Source organism: Lepisosteus oculatus, chromosome 11, assembly GCF_040954835.1.
Source record: "Lepisosteus oculatus isolate fLepOcu1 chromosome 11, fLepOcu1.hap2, whole genome shotgun sequence".
In the NCBI taxonomy this organism is placed as follows: domain Eukaryota; kingdom Metazoa; phylum Chordata; class Actinopteri; order Semionotiformes; family Lepisosteidae; genus Lepisosteus; species Lepisosteus oculatus.
Genome location: NC_090706.1, coordinates 29,660,621 through 29,683,561, shown reverse-complemented (window position 1 = coordinate 29,683,561; position 22,941 = coordinate 29,660,621). Strand labels below are relative to the sequence as shown.

Below are 22,941 nucleotides of genomic sequence, written 5' to 3'. Positions count from 1 at the left end.
ACTCTGGTCTTGTACAGTTTCTCTCTCCTCCCCTGATCTGTGTGTCGTGGGGCTGCAGGAGGACTGAACCCCACTCTGGTCTTGTACAGTTTCTCTCTCCTCCCCTGATCTGTGTGCCGTGGGGCTGCAGGAGGACTGAACCCCACTCTGGTCTTGTACAGTTTCACTCTGCTCCCCTGATCTGTGTGCCGTGGGGCTGCAGGTGCAGAACAGTGTCACCCAGGTGGTTCTGCAGTTCTGTGGTGTTGAAGTGGGTTCCCTCCTGTGTGTGGAGCTCTATACAGTACATGCGAGGGAGCCTTTTCACGAATAGTTTTTTTTCATTGTTTTTTTTTTTTTTAGTCTTAGCAATATCGGCGTCACAGCAGCACATGGAGGAAGTGCAGCCACCAGTTTCTGAGAAGAGCCGAGGGCTACAGCCCTGGTGCAGCACAGGGGGACGGGGCAGTTCCTCCTGCAGTCTTGCCCACTGTGTTGCGTCAGGCAGCCATGTGCACCATATAGTCCTCCCTGACGGTCTGAGGGGTCCTACACAGGCTCAGAGACTGTGCTCAGAGACGGGGCCTGTGGTCCAGTGGGCTCCTTAACGAGGGCTGGGTTTTTATTAACAACCCCCCCCCACGCAGCACCACTCGCTTGTCGGCCGGAGGATTTTTCAAGAAACTCAGGAGGAAGTAGTGAATGACGCCATTTGTGTTTCTTCGAAAAGCCTCGCTTTCGTGCCGTCCGCGTCGTCTCAGTCTGTGCAGCAAGAAGGGGCTGTTTTCTCCCCCCCCCCCCCACCAGACCCCCCCATCCGAGGTTGACAGCCCTGGTTTCGCAAGAGGAAGATGTCAGCATTCGTTCAGTCTTGAGCGCTTCCTTCCTGTCTCTCTCTCTCTCACTCCCTCGGTGTGAGCTGTTTGGTGCGGGCTCGTTCTGCTGCACAGTGCGTGCAGGCCATCTCTCTCTCTCTCGCTCTCTCTCTCGTCGGGCACCTCACTTCCTCCGCAGCGCGGCGACGCCAGAGCTCAGGGCGTAGCAGCGAAGCCGCGGGAGCCATTTTCTTGGGGCCCTCTCCATCCAGCATGCCGAGCAGGAGGTAACCGGGCAGGAGGACGCGGTCGGCCCAGGCTCGCTCGTTGCCCGTTTTTCGGCTTCTCCTTCTTCTTCTTCTTCAAGGGACTCGGATTCGGAGCGGAATATCTCGCTACGTGAGGGGAGCAACATGAGTTTCGACCAGCTCCCTAGCCGGACTGAAGTCCTGGGCTGGAACGCCAACAAGCTGGCAGAGTACCTCAAGTCGGTGAGTGCGTCAGGCCCGACCCCGGCGCTCTCGGGTTTGGTGCGGGCTGTCCGGGGCTTCGGCACGCGAGACCGGGCCCGTGGCCCTCGGCTCTCGCGCTCAGCCCAGCTCCTGGGCCTGGGGGAGTCAGTGTCTCTGCGCTTGGTTTTTTCGTGGGAGAGGACGATGATCCAGATCGCTCCCTTTCTGGGGCAAACCCGCCTCTTGTGGTCAGCTGCTCCGTCCACTTGGGTTGTGTTGTCGTTATGGAAGCCTTGTCTCCAGTGAGTTAGCGTCGCCCGTAGTGTGCTAGCAGCGTCGTCTCCAGTGTGCTAGCAGCGTCGTCTCCAGTGTGTTAGCTTCGTCTCCAGTGTGTTAGCGTCGTCTCCAGTGAGTTAGCAGCGTCGTCTCCAGTGAGTTAGCGTCGTCTCCAGTGTGTTGGCGTTGTCTCCAGTGAGTTTGTGATGTCTACTGTGAGTTAGCGTTGTCTGCAGTGAGTTAACTACACCATGTTAGCGTTGTCGACTGCATTAGCATTGTGTACAGTGAATTAATGTTGTCTCCAGTGAGCTGGCATTGTCTACAATGTGTTAGTGTTGTCTGCTACCTTAGTTTTGTCTGCAGTGTGTTAGCGTTGTCTACAATGTGTTAGTGTTGTCTACTGCCTTAGCGTTGTCTACAGTGAGTTTGCGTTGTCTACAATGTGTTAGCATTGCCTACAGTATGTTAGTATTGCCAACAATGAGTTCACATTTCCCACAGCAAGTAGGCATTGTCTCTAGTGTGTTAGCATTATTTGCAGTTTGTGAGCGTTGTCTTCAGTGAGTCAGCATTATCTTCTGAGTCAGCATAGCCTTCAGTAAATCAGAGGTGTGTTAGCGTCGCATGCAGTGTGTTAACATCACTCACACTGTATTAGCCTTGCCCACAACAATTTTGTGTTGCCAACAGCGAATTAGCATTGTCTGCGATGAGTTAGCGTTACCTGCACTGTGTTAGTATCACCTGTCAGTGAGTTAGCATTGCGTACAGTGAATTAAGCATTGTCTACAGTGTGTTGGTGTTGTCTACAGTGAGTTCGCGTTGTTTACAGTGAGTTAATGCTGTCTGCAGTAAATCGTCATTGTCTCCAGTGTGTTGGCGTTGTCTCCAGTGAGTTTGTGATGTCTACTGTGAGTTAGCGTTGTCTGCAGTGAGTTAACTACACCATGTTAGCGTTGTCGACTGCATTAGCATTGTGTACAGTGAATTAATGTTGTCTCCAGTGAGCTGGCATTGTCTACAATGTGTTAGTGTTGCTTGCTACCTTAGCATTGTCTACAATGTGTTAGTGTTGCTTGCTACCTTAGCATTGTCTGCTGCATGCTAGCTTTGTGTGCAGTGAGTTAGCGTTGTCTACAATGTGTTAGCATTGCCTACAGTATGTTAGTATTGCCCACAATGAGTTAGTATTTCCCACAGCAAGTAGGCATTGTCTGCAGTGTGTTAGCATTATCTGCAGTTTGTGAGCATAGCCTTCAGTGATTCAGAGGTGTGTTAGTGTTGTCTGCAGTGTGTTAACATCACTCACACTGTATTAGCCTTGCCCACTGCAAATTTGTGTTGCCTACGAGTTAGCGTTGTCTGCGATGGGTTAGTATCACCCGTCACTGAATTCGTATCACCCATCAGTAAATTATCATTGCCTACAGTGAGTAAGCATTGCGTACAGTGAATTAAGCGTTGTTTACAGTGAGTTCATGTTGTCTGCAGTAAATTGGCATTGTCTCCAGTGTGTTGGCATTGTCTCCAGTGAGTTAGCTTTGTCAAAAGTGTTGACGTTGTCTCCAGTGTGTTGGCGTTGTCTCCAATGTGTTAGCGTTGTCTACCCTGAGTTAGCGTTGTATGCAGTGTGTTGGCGTTGTGTGCTGCGTGTTAAGACTGTCACATGCAGTGAGTTAGCATTCTGTTAGAGTTGCCCACACTGAGTTAGTTGTGTTAGAGTCACTGACAGTGAGTTAGAGTTGTGTTAGTTGCCCGCAGTGAGTTTTCATTGTTAGCGTCGCCCACAGTGAGTGAGCAACATCTGCAGTGAGTTAGAGTTGTGTAAGCGTCACCTGCAGTGGGTTAGCATTGTGTTGGCGCACCTCACAGTGAGTTAGCGTTGTGTTAGCATCCCCTGCAGTGAGTTAGCGTTGTGTTAGCATCGCCCACAGTGAGTTAGTGTTGTGTCAGCACCCCCTGCAGTGAATTAGCATTGTTAGAGTCGCCCGCAGTGAGTTAGCATTGTGTTAGTGTGCCTCACAGTTAGTATTGTGTTAGAGTCACCCGCAGTGAGTTAGCATTGTGTTAGTGTGCCTCACAGTTAGTATTGTGTTAGAGTCACCCATAGTGAGTTAGCATTGTGTTAGTGTCCCCCACAGTTAGCGTTGTGTTAGAGTCGCCCGTAGTGAGTTAGCGTTGCCTGCAGCTGATGTTTATTGTCCTCAGTGTGTTAATGTTGCCAGCAGTGTGCTCGTGTTGTCTGAAGCGAGCTAGTTTTGCCTGCAGTGAGATTGTCCACTGTTGTCCCCAGTGAGTTAGCGCTGGCTGCAGTGAGTTCGCGTTTAGCCAAATGGAGCTCTGCTCACGCTGTCGCTGACCATTTGAGCTCGTCTAGGCCCGTCACTGACCAGTGGAGCTCACCTAGGCCCGTCACTGACCAGTACAGCTCATCTAGACCCGTCACTGACCAGTACAGCTCATCTAGGCCCGTCACTGACCAGTACAGCTCATCTAGGCCCATCACTGACCAGTGGAGCTCATCTAGACCCGTCACTGACCAGTACAGCTCATCTAGGCCCGTCACTGACCAGTGGAGCTCATCTAGGCCCGTCACTGACCAGTACAGCTCATCTAGACCCATCACTGACCAGTGGAGCTCATCTAGGCCCGTCACTGACCAGTGGAGCTCATCTAGGCCCATCACTGACCAGTGGAGCTCATCTAGGCCCGTCACTGACCAGTGGAGCTTTGCTCAGCCCCTCACTGACCAGTGGAGTTTATCTCGGCCCGTCACTGGGTGCACTAACAAATATGAGTGCCACCTTCCCACTGAGTCAGGGAATGGATGGAACTAACTCTTAAGTAAGAGCACAGACTGACGTGTGGGTGTACCTTTGTGGGCAGGGTGTCCTTGTACCTGAGTTCAGTCCAGTGTTGAGGCTCTTGGCACACATGGTGCTGTGACAAACTGAGATCCAGAAAGGAGCCTGTAAGAGAAATAGCTGCAGCCAGGAACCCCCACCCCCACCCCCCAGTGTGGCCAACAGCCCACAGCACCCTGACTCATGGCTCTGACTGTACCAGTACACCCTCTCACTCTCTCCCCTGCCTCTCTGTCCCCTCTTCTCTCTCACTCTCTCCCCTGCCTCTCTGTCTTCTCTCTCTACCCTCAAACCTCTGTTCTCTCTCTCTCCTCTCTTGGTTGTGCAGAGCCTTCATCTTCATTAGGTGAGTGTGTTTTAGAGCATGGTCATAGCAGTGTGGAGCAGTGCTCACACTCCTGAATTCACACCTTCACCTCCATTAGGAAAGTGTGCTGCAGCACAGCGTGGTCATAGCAGTGAGGAGTGATGCTCAGGAATCAGACTTCTGAACTCACACAGTCACCCCCATTAGGAAAGTGTGCTGCAGGACAGTGTGGTCATAGCACTGAGGAGTGATGCTCAGAACCTTGTCTGTCAGACAGCAGGGTTGTGGGTTTGAATCATGTGTGGGATAAAATAAAGAGAAACGGCCTAGCCCAGTGAAGTCATGGTGTAGAGTTTAGAGATATGGGAGAAGAAGATAGAGAAGGGGAACCCACTGCCCAGTAAATTCATGGTTATGTTCTGTGAAGTCTGAGGCCAACATGCAGACTGTTCCACTGTGGCAGACTGGAAGACTCCCAAAGTCCGATCCGCTCTTAATGTCAGCCAGTTCCAGCTGGGCGCCCGCTTTGGTGACGCATGGAAAATCATAGCAAGGCCACTGCTGACGCGCCCAGCCCTGGGGCAGGAAGTGTGTCGGGCAGAGACGGAGCATCGGCGAATGAGATTAAAGGAGCAGCGCAGACAGGGCCAGACCACAGCAGGTACCGCGCGCCCTGCAGTGCTTCCTCCAGCACCCAGCAGGGCATGTGTCAGGCCACTGCTCGGATACCCTGTAGCGCAGCTGTGAAGTAAGTGCTGCTGCACCTGTTCATAGGAGTGCTGCTACAGTCAGGTCTGGTGTAGACAAAACCATGCCTATGCAGTCCATTGCAGCACACACCAGCCTAACCCAACCCAGCTAGGTCCAGTCCAGTTAAACACATCCCAGCCCAGCTAGGTCCAGTCCAGTCAAATAAAACTCAGCCAAGATAGGTCCAGTCCAGTTAAACACATCCCAGCCCAGCTAGGTCCAGTCCACTCAAATACAACCCAGCCGAGATAGGTCCAGTCCAATACAACCCAAACCAGCTAGGTCCAGTCCAGTCCAATACAACCCAGCCCAGCTAGGTCCAATCCAGTCTAAGGCCAGTCCAGTCCAATACAACCCAAACCATCTAAGTCCATTCTAGTCAAAAACAACCCAGCCCAGCTACGTCCAGTCCAATACAACCCAGCCCAGCTAGGTCTATTCAACTCAAATACAACCCATCCCAGCTAGGTCCATTCCAGTCAAATACAACCCAGCCGAGATAGGTCCAATCCAGTCAAATATAACCCAGCACAGATAAATCCAGTCCAGTCAAATACAACCCAGCCCAGCTAGGTCCAGTCCAGTCCAATATAGGTCAACCAAACCCAGCTAGGTCCAGTTCTGCCCAATACAACCCAGCCCAAGTAGGTCCAGTCCAGTCCAGTACAACTCAGAGCTCAGAGCTCCCAGCAGGTTAAAGCAGGGCCTGCTTCTGTCCCAATGATTCAGAGCTGCCAGCTTAAACTGTGTCTGTGATACCAGAGCAAAATAAAATGTACACATCTTCTTTTTCAGTAAGCGACAGAATCTCAGTTTTGAAATCACTTCATAGTTTTTTTAATTAGAAATATGAATAAAAATATATCCTGTACATCTCTTCAGGGACCCCTGTCAAGATTGCTCTACATAGCTGCAGTAATGAAGATTTACATTGTGCAGAGAAAGTCTTTGCAATCCTGGCTCAGACTAGATTTTCACACCCCTGTGGTAGTAATCACTTTAATACTTTATAAATGAATACTTTGGTACTCAGCTCTATGCCGGTAGGAGCTCCTCCAGACGGGTAGGAATTGGGGAGATTGTGGTGCAGCAGAAACCCATTATTCACCACATAGCTCTGCAGAGAAGCCGCTGGAGAATAATGGAGAATAATGCTGGAGACGTGCAGCTTGCGACAGATACAGGAGGTGACTGCAGTGTTCGTCACTGAGGGGAGAGAGTGAGTCCCCATCAAACCTAAACTAGCACAGACCTCAGGAGAGGGGGTGAGAGAGGACTAAGAGGGAGACGGTGGGGTACAGGCTGCAGGAGAGAGGGTGAAAGGGGTCTGACAGAGAGACAGTGGGGTACAGGCTGCAGGACAGGGGGTGAAAGGGGTCGGACAGAGAGACAGTGGGGTACAGGCTGCAGGAGAGGATTGAGGGGTCTGATAGAGAGACAGTGGGGTACAGACTGCAGGAGAGGGGGTGAAAGGGGTCGGACAGAGAGACAGTGGGGTACAGGCTGCAGGAGAGGATTGAGGGGTCTGATAGAGAGACAGTGGGGTACAGACTGCAGGAGAGGATTGAGGGGTCTGATAGAGAGACAGTGGCGTACAGGCTGCAGGAGAAGATTGAGGGGTCTGACAGAGAGACAGTGGGGTACAGGCTGCAGGAGAGGGGGTGAAAGGGGTCTGACAGAGAGACAGTGGGGTACAGGCTGCAGGAGAGGATTGAGGGGTCTGACAGAGAGACAGTGGGGTACAGGCTGCAGGAGAGGATTGAGGGGTCTGATAGAGAGACAGTGGGGTACAGGCTGCAGGAGAGGATTGAGGGGTCTGACAGAGAGACAGTGGGGTACAGGCTGCAGGAGAGGGGGTGAAAGGGGTCTGACAGAGAGACAGTGGGGTACAGGCTGCAGGAGAGGGGGTGAAAGGGGTTGGACAGAGAGACAGTGGGGTACAGGCTGCAGGAGAGGATTGAGGGGTCTGATAGAGAGACAGTGGGGTACAGACTGCAGGAGAGGATTGAGGGGTCTGACAGAGAGACAGTGGGGTACAGGCTGCAGGAGAGGATTGAGGGGTCTGATAGAGAGACAGTGGGGTACAGGCTGCAGGAGAGGGGGTGAAAGGGGTCTGACAGAGAGACAGTAGGGTACAGGCTGCAGGAGAGGATTGAGGGGTCTGACAGAGAGACAGTGGGGTACAGGCTGCAGGAGAGGGGGTGAAAGGGGTCTGACAGAGAGACAGTGGGGTACAGGCTGCAGAAGAGGGGGTGAAAGGGGTCTGACAGAGAGACAGTGGGGTACAGGCTGCAGGAGAGGATTGAGGGGTCTGACAGAGAGACAGTGGGGTACAGGCTGCAGGAGAGGATTGAGGGGTCTGACAGAGAGACAGTGGGGTACAGACTGCAGGAGAGGATTGAGGGGTCTGATAGAGAGACAGTGGGGTACAGGCTGCAGGAGAGGGGGTGAAAGGGGTCTGTTAGAGAAGACCATTGAAGACAGGTCTCCTAGACTGAGTGCTGTGACAGTTGGAGATTTTCGTACTGATGTCCCACTCCTGTCTCCACAGATGGACTTGAAGGACTGTGACAGAGTGGTCAAGAAGCACAGTATAAATGGCCCCAGATTCTTGGTGAGTCAACTATTATTCATGTTGTATCATAACTGTCTGCACTGTGTGATTGAGTTATTGTGATATTTTATTTATTCTGTTTATGTGAGTCCAGCGAAAGCGTTTTACTGTCATTATATAAGTTCTCAGCCTATTTTACAGTCTTCACTTAGAATAATTAAGGTAGTATTGTAACAATGAAGTCTGTGTAATTAACTAACCATACCAAAGAACATAATTTGGTCCAGATTCTAAAAGAAATGCAATGATCCCAAAGTTATCATTTACGGCCACTTTGTTTTAACCTCTGTAGACACGATCCTATCACCTACATATCGCCTCTGTAGACACAGCCCTATCCTGTCATACACAGTACATGTCAACTCTGTAGACATGGTCCTATCCTGTCACCTACATATCACCTCTGTGGACATGGTCCTATCCTGTCACCTACATATCACCTCTGTGGACATGGTCCTATCCTATTATCTACAGTACATGTACACTCTGTAGATAGGGTCCTATCTTGTCTCCCACAACACATGTCAACTTTGTTAAATGGCCCTATCCTGTTATCTACAGTACATATCACCTCTATAGACATGGATTATTCCTCTTAGGGTCAAGGGGCTCTTGCTGAGCCTTTATTGTTGATGCGGGATGCGCTGACTGACTATATTTTCCTGCTGTTTTTCAGGACATGTCAGAGAACGACCTGCAGAAGTTCCCCAAGCTGCATGCGCCGTGAGTATTTCTCTGAGCCATCCCATCTCTGTACAGGCCTGTCAGTACATCTGCTCACAGCCTCGCACTGGCACAGTGCAACAGCAACACATCCTGTATGTTCTTTCCTGTCTCTCTGCCCTCCGTCCTCTCTCCTTTCTTCTCTCCTCCTTCTCACCCAAGGTTGTCAACTTGCCTGCCTCCATCTTCATTATCTTCTATTCTCTCATCTTTTTCATCTCCCCTTTCTATGTCGCTATCCCTTCCTTCTCTTGCTCTCAGTCATTCCTCTCCTTCCTTCCTTTCAATCTTTAGCAATATGATACTGCACTGAGAGAGATTCCCAAAGGACAGATCCCTGAGGGGACAGTCCTCAGTCTGGACAGTCGTGCTAGTCCAATCGATCAGGTCAGAACTCCTGGTCACAGACACAGTTAAGACACCAGGGTCCAAGGACTGGTTCAGCCCAATCAGATCTGGTGAAACTGCTGCCGTCTCCCCACTATTGGGTTTTCAGGACCAGGGTTGATCCATCAAGACGAGCCATCAAGAAAGAAGAAGCCTGTGAAGTGAAGTGAGGGTTGTCAATGTTAGCTTCTGCTTGGATTCCCCAGAGAAGAGGAAACCAGGACAGATGTATCCCTGTGGAGTTATTGTGGGTTTTAGTGATTCCCTGACATGTTGTCCAGTGCGCCCTGGAGTGACCAACAGTAGAGATACAGAGTGTCATTCTGACAGTGGCCAGGCCTTCATCAAGGAACTAGGTCCCACGACACTTACAGAGGAAGTGAGGCTGGTCTCTTACGCCATCCAGCTCCCATGGAAACATCCCGTGTGTCTGCCCCCTCGCAGCCTGCCTCATCACCCAAGATCACCCCCCGCAAGACCGAAGGAGTCATCAGAGACGGGGCCCACCCCCTCACACTCTCAGAAACACTGATGCAAGAAGAGCAAGAGTCACAGCTGAGAAATACAGACCGTGGCACAACTGTCAGTGGGGCGATCACAGGAGAGTGTCATGTGTAGCTGTACACACACACAGTCACAGGAGAGTGTCATGTGTACCTGTACACACACACAGTCACAGGAGAGTGTCATGTGTACCTGTACACACACACAGTCACAGGAGAGTGTCATGTGTACCTGTACACACACACTCACACAGTCACAGGAGAGTGTCATGTGTACCTGTACACACACACTCACACACAGTCACTGGAGAGTGTCATGTGTACCTGTACACTTATACATGAATACACATGAGGTATACATGATACACAGGAAATAGAGACACAGGAATTTCTAAACTGAACAAAGCGAAGCAGCAAGGACTTTCTGTCTGTGTGTGTACCTGTGTATCTTTGTGTTTCTGTGTGTTTCTTTCTTGTGTATTTGTGTGTATCTTTGTGCATCTGAGTTTGTGTGTGTATGTTGAGATGGTCAGATTCACACTAGTATGGATCAGAGGGAGAGAATTTTATATCTGCAGCAGTTTTAGTTCAGTCGTAGCAGTGCAGCACATTTCGAAGTGGAATCTGAGAGACAGCGCGTGGGACAATGCGTCATCCACAGAAGAGGGCCCAGTGTGACCACATCCTTTGAGAGTAGGCCAGAGGGACGTGCAGTGTGGCCTCTGTCTGTCATCTCTGACGTCAGGTCCCCTGTCCTTCAGAGAGCCTGTGACAATCTTCTCTGTCTCTGGGCTGGACACAGGGTGTGCTCTCAGTCTCCTGTCCTTCAGAGAGCCTGTGATAATCTTCTCTGTCTCAGGGCTGGACACAGGGCGTGCTGTCAGTCTCCTGTCCTTCAGAGAGCCTGTGACAATCTTCATTGTCTCTGGGCTGGACACAGGGTGTGCTCTCAGTCTCCTGTCCTTCAGAGAGCCTGTGACAATCTTCTCTGTCTCAGGGCTGGACACAGGGTGTGCTGTCAGTATCCTGTCCTTCAGAGAGCCTGTGATAATCTTCTCTGTCTCAGGGCTGGACACAGGGCGTTCTCTCAATCTCTTGTCCTTCAGAGAGCCTGTGACAATCTTCTCTGTCTCTGGGCTGGACACAGGGCGTGCTCTCAGTCTCCTGTCCTTCAGAGAGCCTGTGACAATCTTCTCTGTCTCTGGGCTGGACACAGGGTGTGCTCTCAGTCTCCTGTCCTTTAGAGAGCCTGGGACAAGCTTCTCTTTCTCTGAGCTGGACACAGGGCGTTCTCTCAATCTCTTGTCCTTCAGAGAGCTTGTGACATACTACTCTGTCTTTGGGCTGGACACAGGGCGTGCACGCAGAGTGTGTGCAGGTTCTGTGCTCAGGGTCTTTAACAGAGGCTCGCTGCTGCTTTGTTTCTTTCCAGGATGATCAGCCGACTGTGTCATGACATCAACAAGAAGGAGGAGAAGAGGGGTCTTTTCCACAAGAAGTGAGTTACCAGTCACCAGTCACTGTCCATTAGTTACCACCTGTATCACATATATAGTTTATGTACAGTATGGAGACGTGTCATAGATTATGTTCAGTATAGAGATAAGTCATAGCTGTGTACAATATAGAGACGTGTAAATTATAGAAATGTGTCATATATACAATAGCTCCTGTACAATATAGAGATGTATACAGTATAGAAACATGTCATATATACAGTGGCATGTGTATAGTAAAGAGATCTTTCCTATATAGCTGTGTACAGTATAGAGACTATCACATATGGCTTGTGCAGAAATATGGAAAGACAGTTCACTGGAACGCTGGCTAGTGTTCGCTGGGATGCTGGCTGAGGTCCGCTGGGACACTGGCTGAGGTTCAATGGAACGCTAGTTGGGTTTCGCTGGGATGCTGGCTGAGGTTCACTGGAGTCGTGGCTGGTGTGTGCTGGGACGCTGGCTGGTGTGTGCTGGGACGCTGGCTGGTGTGTGCTGGGACGCTGGCTGGTGTGTGCTGGGACGCTGGCTGTGGTTCACTGGAGCCCTGGCTGGGGTTCCTGGGGATGCAGGCAGAGGTTCACCAGGCTGACAGAGTGATCGAGAAACCCCACGAGGGAGCAGTTTGATTTGGAAAGTCAGTGACCCCACTGTCATTCTTCCTCTCTCTCACAGGCAGGCACCTCTCAGGATCAAAGAACAAGGTAGGGGACATGCTGCCAGTTCGGTGTGTGCCAGTGCCCCCCTCCCCCAGGAGGACTGTCCTGTGGGGCTGGTGTCCTCTCTGCTCAGGAGTCTGTGCTCAATGTGTCCTGGCCTGTTGGAAAGTCTGTATGCTTGCAAGGTCCAATTTTACAACGCCAATCAGGAGAATGACTCTGGAAGAGCATGATATGATTTCAGTCCATCAGCTGGATCTGTCTGTCTTACTACAGTATGTGTCTATCTCTCTAACTACAGTATGTGTCTATCTCTCTCACTACAGTGTGTGTCTGTCTATCTGTCCATCCGCAGTATCAGGTATCTGCCTGTCTAACTACAGTATTTATGTCTCTATGTTGCAGCATCTGTCTGTCTGGCTATGTTAGCCTCATGGCTGTGCAGTTTTCTGTGTGCATCTCTGTTGATAATAAATGTCACCTTACTCTGTCCCCACCTTTCTATCCTCTCTCAGTAGAATTCCCTCAGGACAATGATCAAGGCTGGGACTCAGAGGAGTTTGTAAGTAGAGCTGTTAGGTCACTGTAGCTACAAGGCTGTTTTCTCTGTCTGAGCCATTGGTTTCTGTGGTCAGTCTCTTTCTGTCCTTCTGTCTGAACCCTGGGCTGCTGTTCTTGCAGTCAGTCCCTCTCTGTGCCTCTGTCTGAGCCCTGGACTGTTATTACTGTGGCCAGTCTCTCTCTGTCCCTCTGTCTGAGCCCTGGACTGGACTGTCATGATTGTGGTCATTCTCCCCTGTGTCTGTCTGAGCCCTGTCTGTCTCTGGGTTTACTCTGCCTTTCTGCCTGTCTCTGTCTGCTGCTCCTTCTCAGTGTCTCTCTCCAACGGTGTGGTGGCTCTGTGGCTCAGGATCTGCGCCTGTGGCTGGAAGGTTGCCGGTTCGTAACCCCCGGCCAGAACAGCGATCCTACTCCGTTGGGCCCCTAAGCAAGGCCCAACTGCTCCAGGGGTGCTGTATAAATGGCTGACCCTGCGTTCTGACCCCCAGCTTCTCTCCCTGTCTGTGTGTCTCATGGAGAGCAAGTTGGGGTCTGCGAAAAGACAAATTCCTAATACAAGAAATTGTATATGGCCAATAAAAGTTATCTTATAACCCTGCCTGTGTGCCTGTCCTTCTAGGAGGACAGTGATGACTACGAGAGTCCGGACGCAGAGGATGATGTTGGTAGTGGGGGTGATTATGAATCCCCAACAGAGGGAGGGCCCGAGGGGGGGGAGAGTGACAACGACTATGAACCCCCTCCCTCTGAGCCCCCTGATGATCAGCCTAACAAGATCTTCCCAGCCAAGCCCATTAATAACAACTCTGTCTACATAGGTACAGTACAAGCTTCGCAGTGTTACCAATATACAAGTACAGTACACACACTCTACATAGGGACTGTACTGCCTTCACAGTGTTACCTGTATACAGGTACAGTACACACACTCTACACAGGGACTGTACTGCCTTCACAGTGTACAGACTACTATACCTTCTGTGTGTCAGCTGTGGTGTCGTTGTGTCTGTAGATAACCAGTCTCGTGGCACATCAATGAAGACACTCCCAAGTCAACCGCCTGCCCCCCCACAGCGTCCTGGCCCAACCTTGCCTGGGTTCAACAACCGTACTGTGAGTCCCTATACTCCTCTCTGTATTTATTTCTGTATCTCTATTACTGTACTTTCTCACTCACAGTCTCACTGAATCTTAAGTACATCACAAAGGTTACGAACGATTGGCCAATCAGTTAGTCTAGCTCATTTGGTTAATTAATCCAAAGAAATGCCTCCTGTCATAAGGAGGACCTCATTCAGCTGTTTCTTGAAAGAAACCAGGGTATCGGCTTCAACAGCATGTCTGGGCAGCTTGTTCCACACTCCCACTACCCTTTGTGTAAAGTGCACCCCTTCTCAGTTTTAAGGGCTCTTCCCTATAATTTCCACTGGTGTCCTCTGGTTCATGTTTCACTTTTGATTCTGAAGAAGTCATGAAGTTGAGTGTGTTAGTGTCTTTGAGGATTTTATATCCTCCTCTGAACATATGTGTGGGTCTCAGCTTCAGTGTGTGTTCATGTGCTTCAGTGTCCTATTGGTCAGCATGTCATAAACTCCTCTTTCTGTGTAGATGGGCCCACCTCCCCCAAGACGCGAAGAGTCTCCCCAGGCACCATTCAGACCCCCAAACAAGCGTGAGTCCCTATTTCTGTCCAGCCAGCTGTCTGACTGATGGTTTCTCAGGGAGGATTTATGTGTCTGCTTTCTGCGTGTCAGTGAGCATCCGTGTGTATACCAGTACATATGTGTTTGAGGGTGTTCATTAGTGAGCATGTTTCAGTGTATGTGTGTGTGTGTGTGTGTGTGCCCATGTGTGTATGACTGTGTCTGTGACCCTCCATCACGCACTGTGCCTGTGTGCCAGTGTGTGTATGTATCAGTGTGTGTGCCCATGTGTGTATCACTGTGTCTGTGACCCTCCATCACCCTCCATCACGCACTGTGCCTGTGTGCCAGTGTGTGTATGTATCAGTGTGTGTGCCCATGTGTGTATCACTGTGTCTGTGACCCTCCATCACGCACTGTGCCTGTGTGCCAGTGTGTGTATGTATCAGTGTGTGTGCCCATGTGTGTATCACTGTGTCTGTGACCCTCCATCACCCTCCATCACGCACTGTGCCTGTGTGCCAGTGTGTGAATGTATCAGTGTGTGTGCCCATGTGTGTATCACTGTGTCTGTGACCCTACATCACCCTCCATCACGCACTGTGCCTGTGTGCCAGTGTGTGTATGTATCAGTGTGTGTGCCCATGTGTGTATCACTGTGTCTGTGACCCTCCATCACGCACTGTGCCCTTCTGCCTGCAGCTCCGTCAGGCCATGCTGCCCCCTCGGTTGACCGCAGTAAGAAGCCCACGACTCTGGAGAGGGGCCTGCCCGGGCTGCCAGGGATCCCTGGCGCTAGCAAAGAGTCCCCCATCCAAGGTACCACCTCCACCCACTCTGCCCGCAGGCCAGTCCATCAGGGACACAGCGCAGACACACATGTATATTCAAAAACTTGGGCACTAACACACCCTTGGCTTCTTTGAAGCACTGAAACTGCTAAGGTTTTTGAATATTGGGCTGTAAAACACTGTAAAGCCTGGAGTGGATCAGTCTGCTGCGGACTAGGATTGTGATCTATTGCACTGCTTGAATCGCAAAACGATCATAACATGAGCACTCGTGGTGTAAATCTTGGCGTTTATTCTAACATACTCTAATACTAGTCAGTATGTGACTCGCTTTTTCTCTTTTTCTCTTCCTTGCAGCAAGAAAACAAGACAGGGTGAGATTCGTGTTCCACTGTCTCTCTCGTCTTTGTGCTGTCTTGCCTGTCTCACGTGGGCTGTGGTCAACATTTTTCTAGATCTCGTCTTCTCATATCCCTTCACAACCCTTTAAGAGCCCCCTCGTCAGCTGAAGACCAAAGACCTGGTCTGTTGGCGTGTGCAGCAGCCGCCTGGCCGCATCTGTGTTGAGCGTCGACCTGCAGAGCTGTCAGAGGCGTCAGAGGCCGATCGGCCGTCTCCTTTGCCGCGATGTGTTTGCTTTATTTCATGCTGTCCCGTGTAAATAGATCCCAACTCGACACGCAATGAATTCTGATTTAAATGAGGCCCCAGACGGGCCTCACCGTGGGGCGACTGCGTGTGTCACCCCGCAGAGAAACAGAGCGCGGTATCGTCGCTGACGCCCCTCTCTCTCTCCACAGACTATAACGCCGCCCCGAAGGTAAGGGATCGGTTTCGCTGGCCCAGCCAGAGTTACTTTCCCACCCGAAAAAGGTCCCTTACTGTGGAATGGGCCCAGGAGCCACCTGAAGGGGGCGCCGACAGAGGCGGCAGGGTGCACGGCTGTCCCGGGGCGCAGCGCTGGTTCTGATTCGGGGCGCACCCTGAGCAGGGGGCAGGGACTCTTGCTTCCCTGTGGCCTCTACTGGCCAAACGACCCTTGACCCTCAAGGCTCTGTGTGCCCCTCTCATGGCTCCCCATCCTCTCAAACCCAGCCTGTACTCCCTCTCTTCAACACAGGCTCCCCTCCCCACTCTGCTCTGCCTGCCCCGTCTCTCCTTCTCCCCTCTTTCCTCTCCTTTCCTCCCTCCTGCTCCCTGCTTCTCTCTGCCTCTCAATTCAATTCAAGATGCTTGACTGGCAGGACCAAAGAGTAAAATCAGTGTTGCCAAAGCAAAACAAACACAATTCACATAAAAAATCTACAGACATTCATTTACAATACAATACAGACACATCATAAGATATTTACCTATAAACATATGGAGCACTATTGGGAGACAATGATTGTGACTTTATTGTCAACGTCTGTAAATGTCTATAGATTTTTGTTTTACGTTCATTGTATTTGTTTTGTTTAGGCTCTTTGTTGGGCTCAGCTCTCGGCTCTGCAGGGCCTTGTGGTGGTAGAAATTTTGGTCGCTGTTTTTTAGGTGTAGCCAATATTTTAATACTCTCTTCTGTGTGTTTATTAATGGTGGGTATTGATCTCATTCGGCCCTGCATGCATTGTTAGGTGTTTTTCTGTGGGATGTTTGTCCCATTGACTGTACTCCTGGTCTGTGAGGGGACCCCACACTTCACTGCCATGTAGGGCAATGGGTTGGATCACACTTTCAAATATTAGGAGCCAGATTCTTGTTGGTGGGTTGATGTTGAAAAGCCTCCTTATTGTGTAGAAAGCCCTGAGTGCCTTCTCCCTCAGTGCCTTCACTGCCAGCTCAGGAACTCCCAAAACTCCCTCTCTCTGTCTCTTCCCTCCTCTCCCTATACCTTTAACCCCCCACCTAGCACACCAGTGTCAGAATGCTGTCCTCTCCCCTGCTGCCCAGTTCAGGACAGTGTTATGACTGTGCTTCTTTCTCCAAGACCCCCGGCAGCAGAGAAGCCCCCTGACACACAGAGGCAGGCCAAACCCCCCCTCCCTGTCGAAAGGAATGGACCTTCGGGACCCTCCCTGAGCCGACGTCCTATGGCTCCCAGGTGCGCCCCCTACAGCCTATCATGATGGAGAGCTCCCTGGATTTCTCTGTATTCATACCTCTCCCTCTATCCCCCTGTTCGGAACTGATGGACTCTCTCTGTCCAACGCCTCTGTGTCTCTCCCTCTCTGTCCAACACTCGTGTACACCTCTGTGTCTCTTTCTCTGTCCAGCACTTATTTACACTCTGTGTACCTCCCTCTCTGTCCAATATTGTCAGACTTTAGTCCAACACTAATGTACACATTTGTCTCTCCCTCTCCATCTCCCAACACTAATTTAGACATCTGTATATCTCCCTCTGTGTGTGTGTCTCTCTCTCTCTGTCCAACACTAAAGTTCAACTCTGTGTCTTTCCCTTCCAGACCCACTGGACTGGACCAGAGAGAAGATGTAAGTATTCCCCGTACATCTGAGACATCAGTGGTTCTTTAACGGTTTATAGCAAGACAGTAATAGTAATGACCTGAGTCAACTGTCCAACAGGAGAGGGAATAGTGGAACTCTCAGAGCACATTGCTTTGGCCTGGTATTATCATGTACATCTTTACATGCTGATTAAAATACTCCAGTGTGTATTCTAACGCAGTACAGTTGGCTGTAGTGTGAGTTCTGTGCATGGTAACGCAGTACAGATGGTTTTAGTGTGAGCTTTGTGAAATCAGTGTTTTCCTTCTGCCTCTCATCTGACTTTTTCTGTTTCCATTTTCAGACACTGGATGACAGTAAGTACCAGCTCTAAACTCTGCACCTTTAGGATCCAGCAAGTATTTCAGATTTTTTGTATAATTTATTCACAATAAACTATACAATATCGGGTATTTAATTTATTCCGTTTTCATTTGCATATTTTTATGTAGTCTTAATTTTCAGTTTTTGCATTTGCAATCTTAAATTATATAAAAAATCCACAGATTTTGTATTTTAATGGGTTTTGTTGGTTTTCGTTTCCTTCATTAAACTGGGGTAATTACAGATCCCATGATTGTTCATTAAAGTAGAGGTTATCAAGTAGAGTAGAGCCTGTCCTGGCTGAACCCCACTCTGGTCTTGTCCAGTTTCTCTCTCCTCCCCTGATCTGTGTGCCGTGGGGCTGCAGGAGGACTGAACCCCACTCTGGTCTTGTACAGTTTCTCTCTCCTCACACATTGACTGGTTGATCTGGCTTCGCTCTGTCATCGATCTTTCCCTGTCTCCCTTTCTCCTCCACAGCTCCAATTCTGAGGCCACCCCTGCCGCAGCCTGGAGGGGGCGCTGCTTCCAACTCCAACACCTTCCCAATGCAGAGGGGTCCTCGTATGCCCAGACCCCCAGTCTCTGACGGGTATGGCACCCCAATGTAATGACGGCACCACATGGGCACTCTAGTACTGAGACAGTAATCATAACAGCATCTGCACACCCTGCACACACTCAGTTAAATCAGAAACCCGTGCGTCTGCAGGACACTGAGGTCTAAGGGCTGAGACTGAGAAGTTGTGCTTGTTCACGCAGCACTGATGTACCATAGCCCCACACCCCCCTGCTGTCCTGGACTAACTGCCCCCAGCCCTGCCCCTGCTGAGGCCCTGTCCAGTTAGTCTCTCCGGCCACCTGTTTCGAAACACTTCTCGGCGGCCAGCTACGACACTTACTCAGGCTCAACTAAAAAACCTCCAGTCCTTGAGGGCTGAAGGGACCGCAGATCACTACATTTCAGCACTTTATCAGTCTCTGCATGCAGTACGTGTCCCAGGTCTTCAGAAACTGGTGATGTAATGGTGAGCCCTATAACCTGCTGGAAGAGGAAGAGTGAGACCATCATCACTCGTGGTAACGCTACTGCAAAGCAAGTTTCTTTCGAAACGCAGGTCCAGTCCCTGCTTCCCCTCTCCTATGGGGCCTGTAAATCTCTCGCTGGACTGCCTTTGGAGCAGTAAAGTGGCTTTTTGGTTCCAGTTCTGACTGCAGTCTCAGCAGAAAGTGCTAGCTGACCGGGAAACACAGCGCAGCACCGCTCCATTCCACAAGGGGGCGTCAGAAAGCCCTCTGAACCCGTCGCTGTGCAGGGGTGCAGATGTAATAGCACTGGCATGCCTGGTGTGCGCATGAGCCCAGCCTCTGGGATGTAAAACACATTTGTTCTGCTTTCTAGGCCTGAGAACTGCTTGGCTCAGCAAAACAAGATGAGCATGGGAAATCCCACACTGCTCTCCTGCAGGTGGGACCCTGTTTCACTTCCTCGGCACTGAGTCAGCACCATTCCGAAAACAGTTTTTGTCTTCTGCTCTTATAAGTTGTCTTAATTTTCACAGATCGCTGAGCAACTGGGTCTCATTTCCACTCCTGCAGCATAATAAGGCCAATATTACACTACTCTGTACAGTACAGGCCAGTGTTCCTCTGCTCTATACAGTACAGGCCTGTATTACACTACTCTGTACAGTACAGGCCAGTGTTCCTCTGCTCTGTATAATAATAATAATTAATAGTTGCTTACACTTATATAGCGCTTTTTCTGGACACTCCACTCAAAGCGCTTTACAGGTAAGTGGGACTCCCCTCCACCACCACCAGTGTGCAGCCCCACCTGAAAGATGCGATGGCAGCCATAGTGCGCCAGAACGCACACCACACATCAGCTCTCAGTGGGGAGGAGAGCAGAGTAATGAAGCCAATTCATAGCATACAGGCCTGTATTACACTACTCTGTACAGTACAGGCCAGTGTTCCTCTGCTCTATACAGTACAGGCCTGTATTACACTACTCTGTACAGTACAGGCCAGTATTCCTCTGCTCTATACAGTACAGGCCTGTATTACACTACTCTGTACGCTACAGACCTGTTTTGCAGTGAATCATCGTAGTTCCTAACAAAATTTCCCCTCTTCAAATTTTGAAACCGAAAACAAGAACTTTTCAAAAGCCATTATGTTTCTGTAGTTTTTCCGTTATCTGTGAAAAAAGTACATAACAAACACAAACTAACAGAACAGTCATTACGAGATTTAGCAACACATGCAGAGTTATGCAGGTATATTAATCTGCTCTTTCAAAAAAAACAATTAAACTTAGATGGAAACAACAATTGCACTCTCACAGACACAGAAAGTCTAACACTCATCTAGCAGTCAAGGACAACCTGAAACTGTTTCTGTTTATGGAATTTGATGTTTTTAGCAGTTGCTACATGCGTAGACATTTCCCAGCTGGAAGGTAACGATGATTTTATGGAAACTGAAAGACACAACACTGATCTCTAGAGGTTTTTTGTTCTTGTTAGGAATGTGCTGCCCTCTAGCGGCTCTCTAAAGAAACTGCAGACCAGTTAGGTTGTGAGAGATCTCATACATGCCTGTCCCCCCTCTGTCTTCCAGGCTAAACCCCACCGGCTCTCTTCCCTCCAGGCTACAGACAGGTAGGTACCGACCCAGGTCAGGGTCCCATTCGCACAGCGGTGGAACTGGCCTGAGCTCCTGAACCAGCCCAGATAAGCGCTGGAGAGGCCTGTGAGCCCTGCAGCACCAGGGCAGGAGTTTGGTGCGCTCGAGTGAGACACCTTTGACCTCCAGCAGATGTCCCTAGTGTCGAGTGACGGCCTGTGAGACGTCAGTGCCAGGCGCTGGAAACATCGGCCAGCACGCAGCTGCCTGTATTGATAGGACACCCCCTGCTGATGACTTTAAATCTTCCCCGTGTTTTCAATTACCTTTCATTCGTTCTTTAATTTCTCTCAGTGGTTTTAGTGTGTTCCTGCTTACTGTCCATGTTTATGCAGTGAAATGAAGTACAGTGAAGTAGAGCAGTTGAGGATGCTCGGGACTGAGTGAAAGGAATGTAGGAATAAAACCGATCGATTTGACCTTGTGTCTCTCCGCCTGATGGGCGGAGCTACTGTATTCTCACGCCGGTCTGTGTTTCGAAAGCTGTGAATATCCACCGGTCTCACTCCCGGGGCACCGCTGACATCAGACCGCCCCTGCCCCCTCCCCAGCCCCAGAGACCCCCCGTGACCTCGGAGCCCGCGATGGATGACGAGCAGGTACAGAGCACAGGGCGCCACGCATGCAGTGTGTGCCTTCCGCAGTCCTGTCCCAAGGTGGCGTTTTTCTGCGAGGGGGGAAGTTCAGGATTAGCTGTAATGATTTTAGTGGCAGCATGGTGGCGCAGCGGTTGGCATGGCCAACAGGCAGCGCTGGTGCCCTGGGGTACATTCTGTGTGGAGTCTGTGTGTTCTCCCTGTGTTTGTGTGGGTGTTTTGTGTTTTGTAGTACTTCATACTAATGGCACTGTAATACCTGCCCATGGCCACAAGGTGAGGCTGCAGTTCCGAGTTACCTCACCCCAGCAGGCCCTCTTCGGCCTTGTTGTTGCACATTAAAAAAACAAGACAATCACCAGGGAAGCTATTGCTGAAAATGGTTTTATAATGCTTACCATAAATCTTCACCAGGTCAGTGCAAAGCTATTAGCTGCCTTTTGTGACAGACAGAATGAAATCAATACAACCATAAAAATAGTGCAAGCAGTACCCGTTTCCTCATTGACAGGACAGAATGTATATTAATCATTGCTCTGTTCTTTCGATCCAGTCACTCGCCTGTTTCTAGACTAACTGAGTGCCCATGGCCCAGTCCTGAGCTGGTACCATGACAGACAGGCTGTATCACAATGCTTACATACATGAACAACAGCAGTAGAAACAGGGACAGCTAAACACACAGCATAGCTGACTCACTGGCTACCACAAATACTTTTGATGTCTCACTAAATAGCTGAGCACTGGGCTCAAGGCTGTCTAATGGTGTAACCAGTGTCTGTCTACCTGTGTAACCAGTTTCTGTCTAGCCTGTGCCTGTCTACCTGTGTAACCAGTGTCTGTCTATCCTGTGCCTCTCTACCTGTGTAACCAGTGTCTGTCTATCCTATGCCTGTTTACCCGTGTGACCAGTGTCTGTCTGACTAACCTTCTGTGTGTTTATACACAGGACCTGGACCCCCAGTGGTACGTGGCTCAGATTACCCGGCAAGAGGCAGAGGCCTGTCTGAGGAGAGTCAACCAGGTGAAATCTCCTCCCTGTCCTGCACACTCTACAGGACACAGTTCACATTTCAGCACTGCACTCAACTATCCATCGATCTGTATTTAGTGACCTCTCTCTCGCTGCTTCAGGACGGCACGTACCTAGTGCGGGACAGCTCAAAGCGCTCCCCCTCTCAGCCCTATGTGCTCATGGTCCTGTACCAGAACAAGGTCTTCAACATCCAGATCCGCTACCATCGCGAGGCGGACGTCTTCCTCCTGGGCACTGGACTGAAGGGCAAGGAGGTAGGGACAGACCCCGAGACTGTGACACTGGACACACTGGACAGGGACAGACACCGAGACTGTGACACTCAGTTGCACTGTTCTCTACAGTACTGAGAACTGTCACCTGTTCACACATCTGTCTGCTCCCACAGAACTTCACATCAGTGAGCGAGATCATCCAGCACCACCAGCAGACCCCTCTGCTCCTGATCGACGGGAAAGACCGCGGCTCGGGGCACCAGAGACAGTGCCTGCTGACATACCCGGCTGGGTACTGATCCGCTGGCCGCCCCAGGAGCATGCTGGCGTCGGGACACATCACACTTGTGCTGCTCCGTGCTCACCATCATCTCAAAGCCCTGCAGTGACACTGCGTGATTCGCTGTAGCAGAGGAACAGTTCGACACGAGGATGCCGTAGTGTTTCACACGTTACAAACTCAAACAGATTCTTATGAGATGCCTTAATATGTGCTTGAGTAGCAGGCTGCCGGGCTCTGTTCACTTCACGTGTCAGATCCATGTCTCCAGCACACAGCTAATCCTGTCAGCACCAGTCCGCCTTTCTGTGCCGAGTGTGAAAACTGCGAAAGGGTGTTCAACATGCGCTGTAAGAGCTTTTCTAGTGAAGTTATAGTGTATTCCCACTTTCCAAATAATCCTGTATCCTGCCTTTTTTTTTAATTTTATTTAATTCATTTTACAAAAAAATAAAAATAACTGTGGTTTCACACTCACCGTGTTCC

At 50.3% G+C, this 22,941-nt stretch overlaps 1 protein-coding gene across 3 annotated transcripts; it reads left to right on the top strand.

Moving 5' to 3' along the window:
• Positions 1–68: 68 nt before the first annotated feature.
• lcp2a (lymphocyte cytosolic protein 2a) lies at positions 69–22,928 on the top strand. 3 transcript variants are annotated; one of them, XM_069196062.1, is made up of 22 exons: positions 69–1,285; positions 7,998–8,060; positions 8,737–8,783; positions 11,106–11,171; positions 11,845–11,873; positions 12,347–12,390; positions 13,009–13,207; positions 13,402–13,502; positions 13,998–14,061; positions 14,735–14,851; positions 15,181–15,197; positions 15,624–15,643; positions 16,793–16,906; positions 17,271–17,298; positions 17,618–17,630; positions 18,118–18,229; positions 19,040–19,105; positions 20,263–20,303; positions 20,812–20,927; positions 21,874–21,948; positions 22,059–22,214; positions 22,349–22,928. In XM_069196062.1, the coding sequence occupies exons 1-22, from the start codon at positions 1,208–1,210 to the stop codon at positions 22,472–22,474; spliced, it is 1,692 nt and encodes a 563-aa protein (XP_069052163.1). In that variant the 5' UTR covers positions 69–1,207; the 3' UTR covers positions 22,475–22,928. The 3 variants fall into 3 exon arrangements, with proteins under 3 accessions (XP_069052163.1, XP_069052162.1, XP_069052164.1); XM_069196061.1 differs by having other exon boundaries at positions 70–1,285; positions 12,344–12,390; XM_069196063.1 differs by lacking the exon at positions 19,040–19,105 and having other exon boundaries at positions 72–1,285; positions 12,344–12,390.
• Positions 22,929–22,941: the final 13 nt, after the last annotated feature.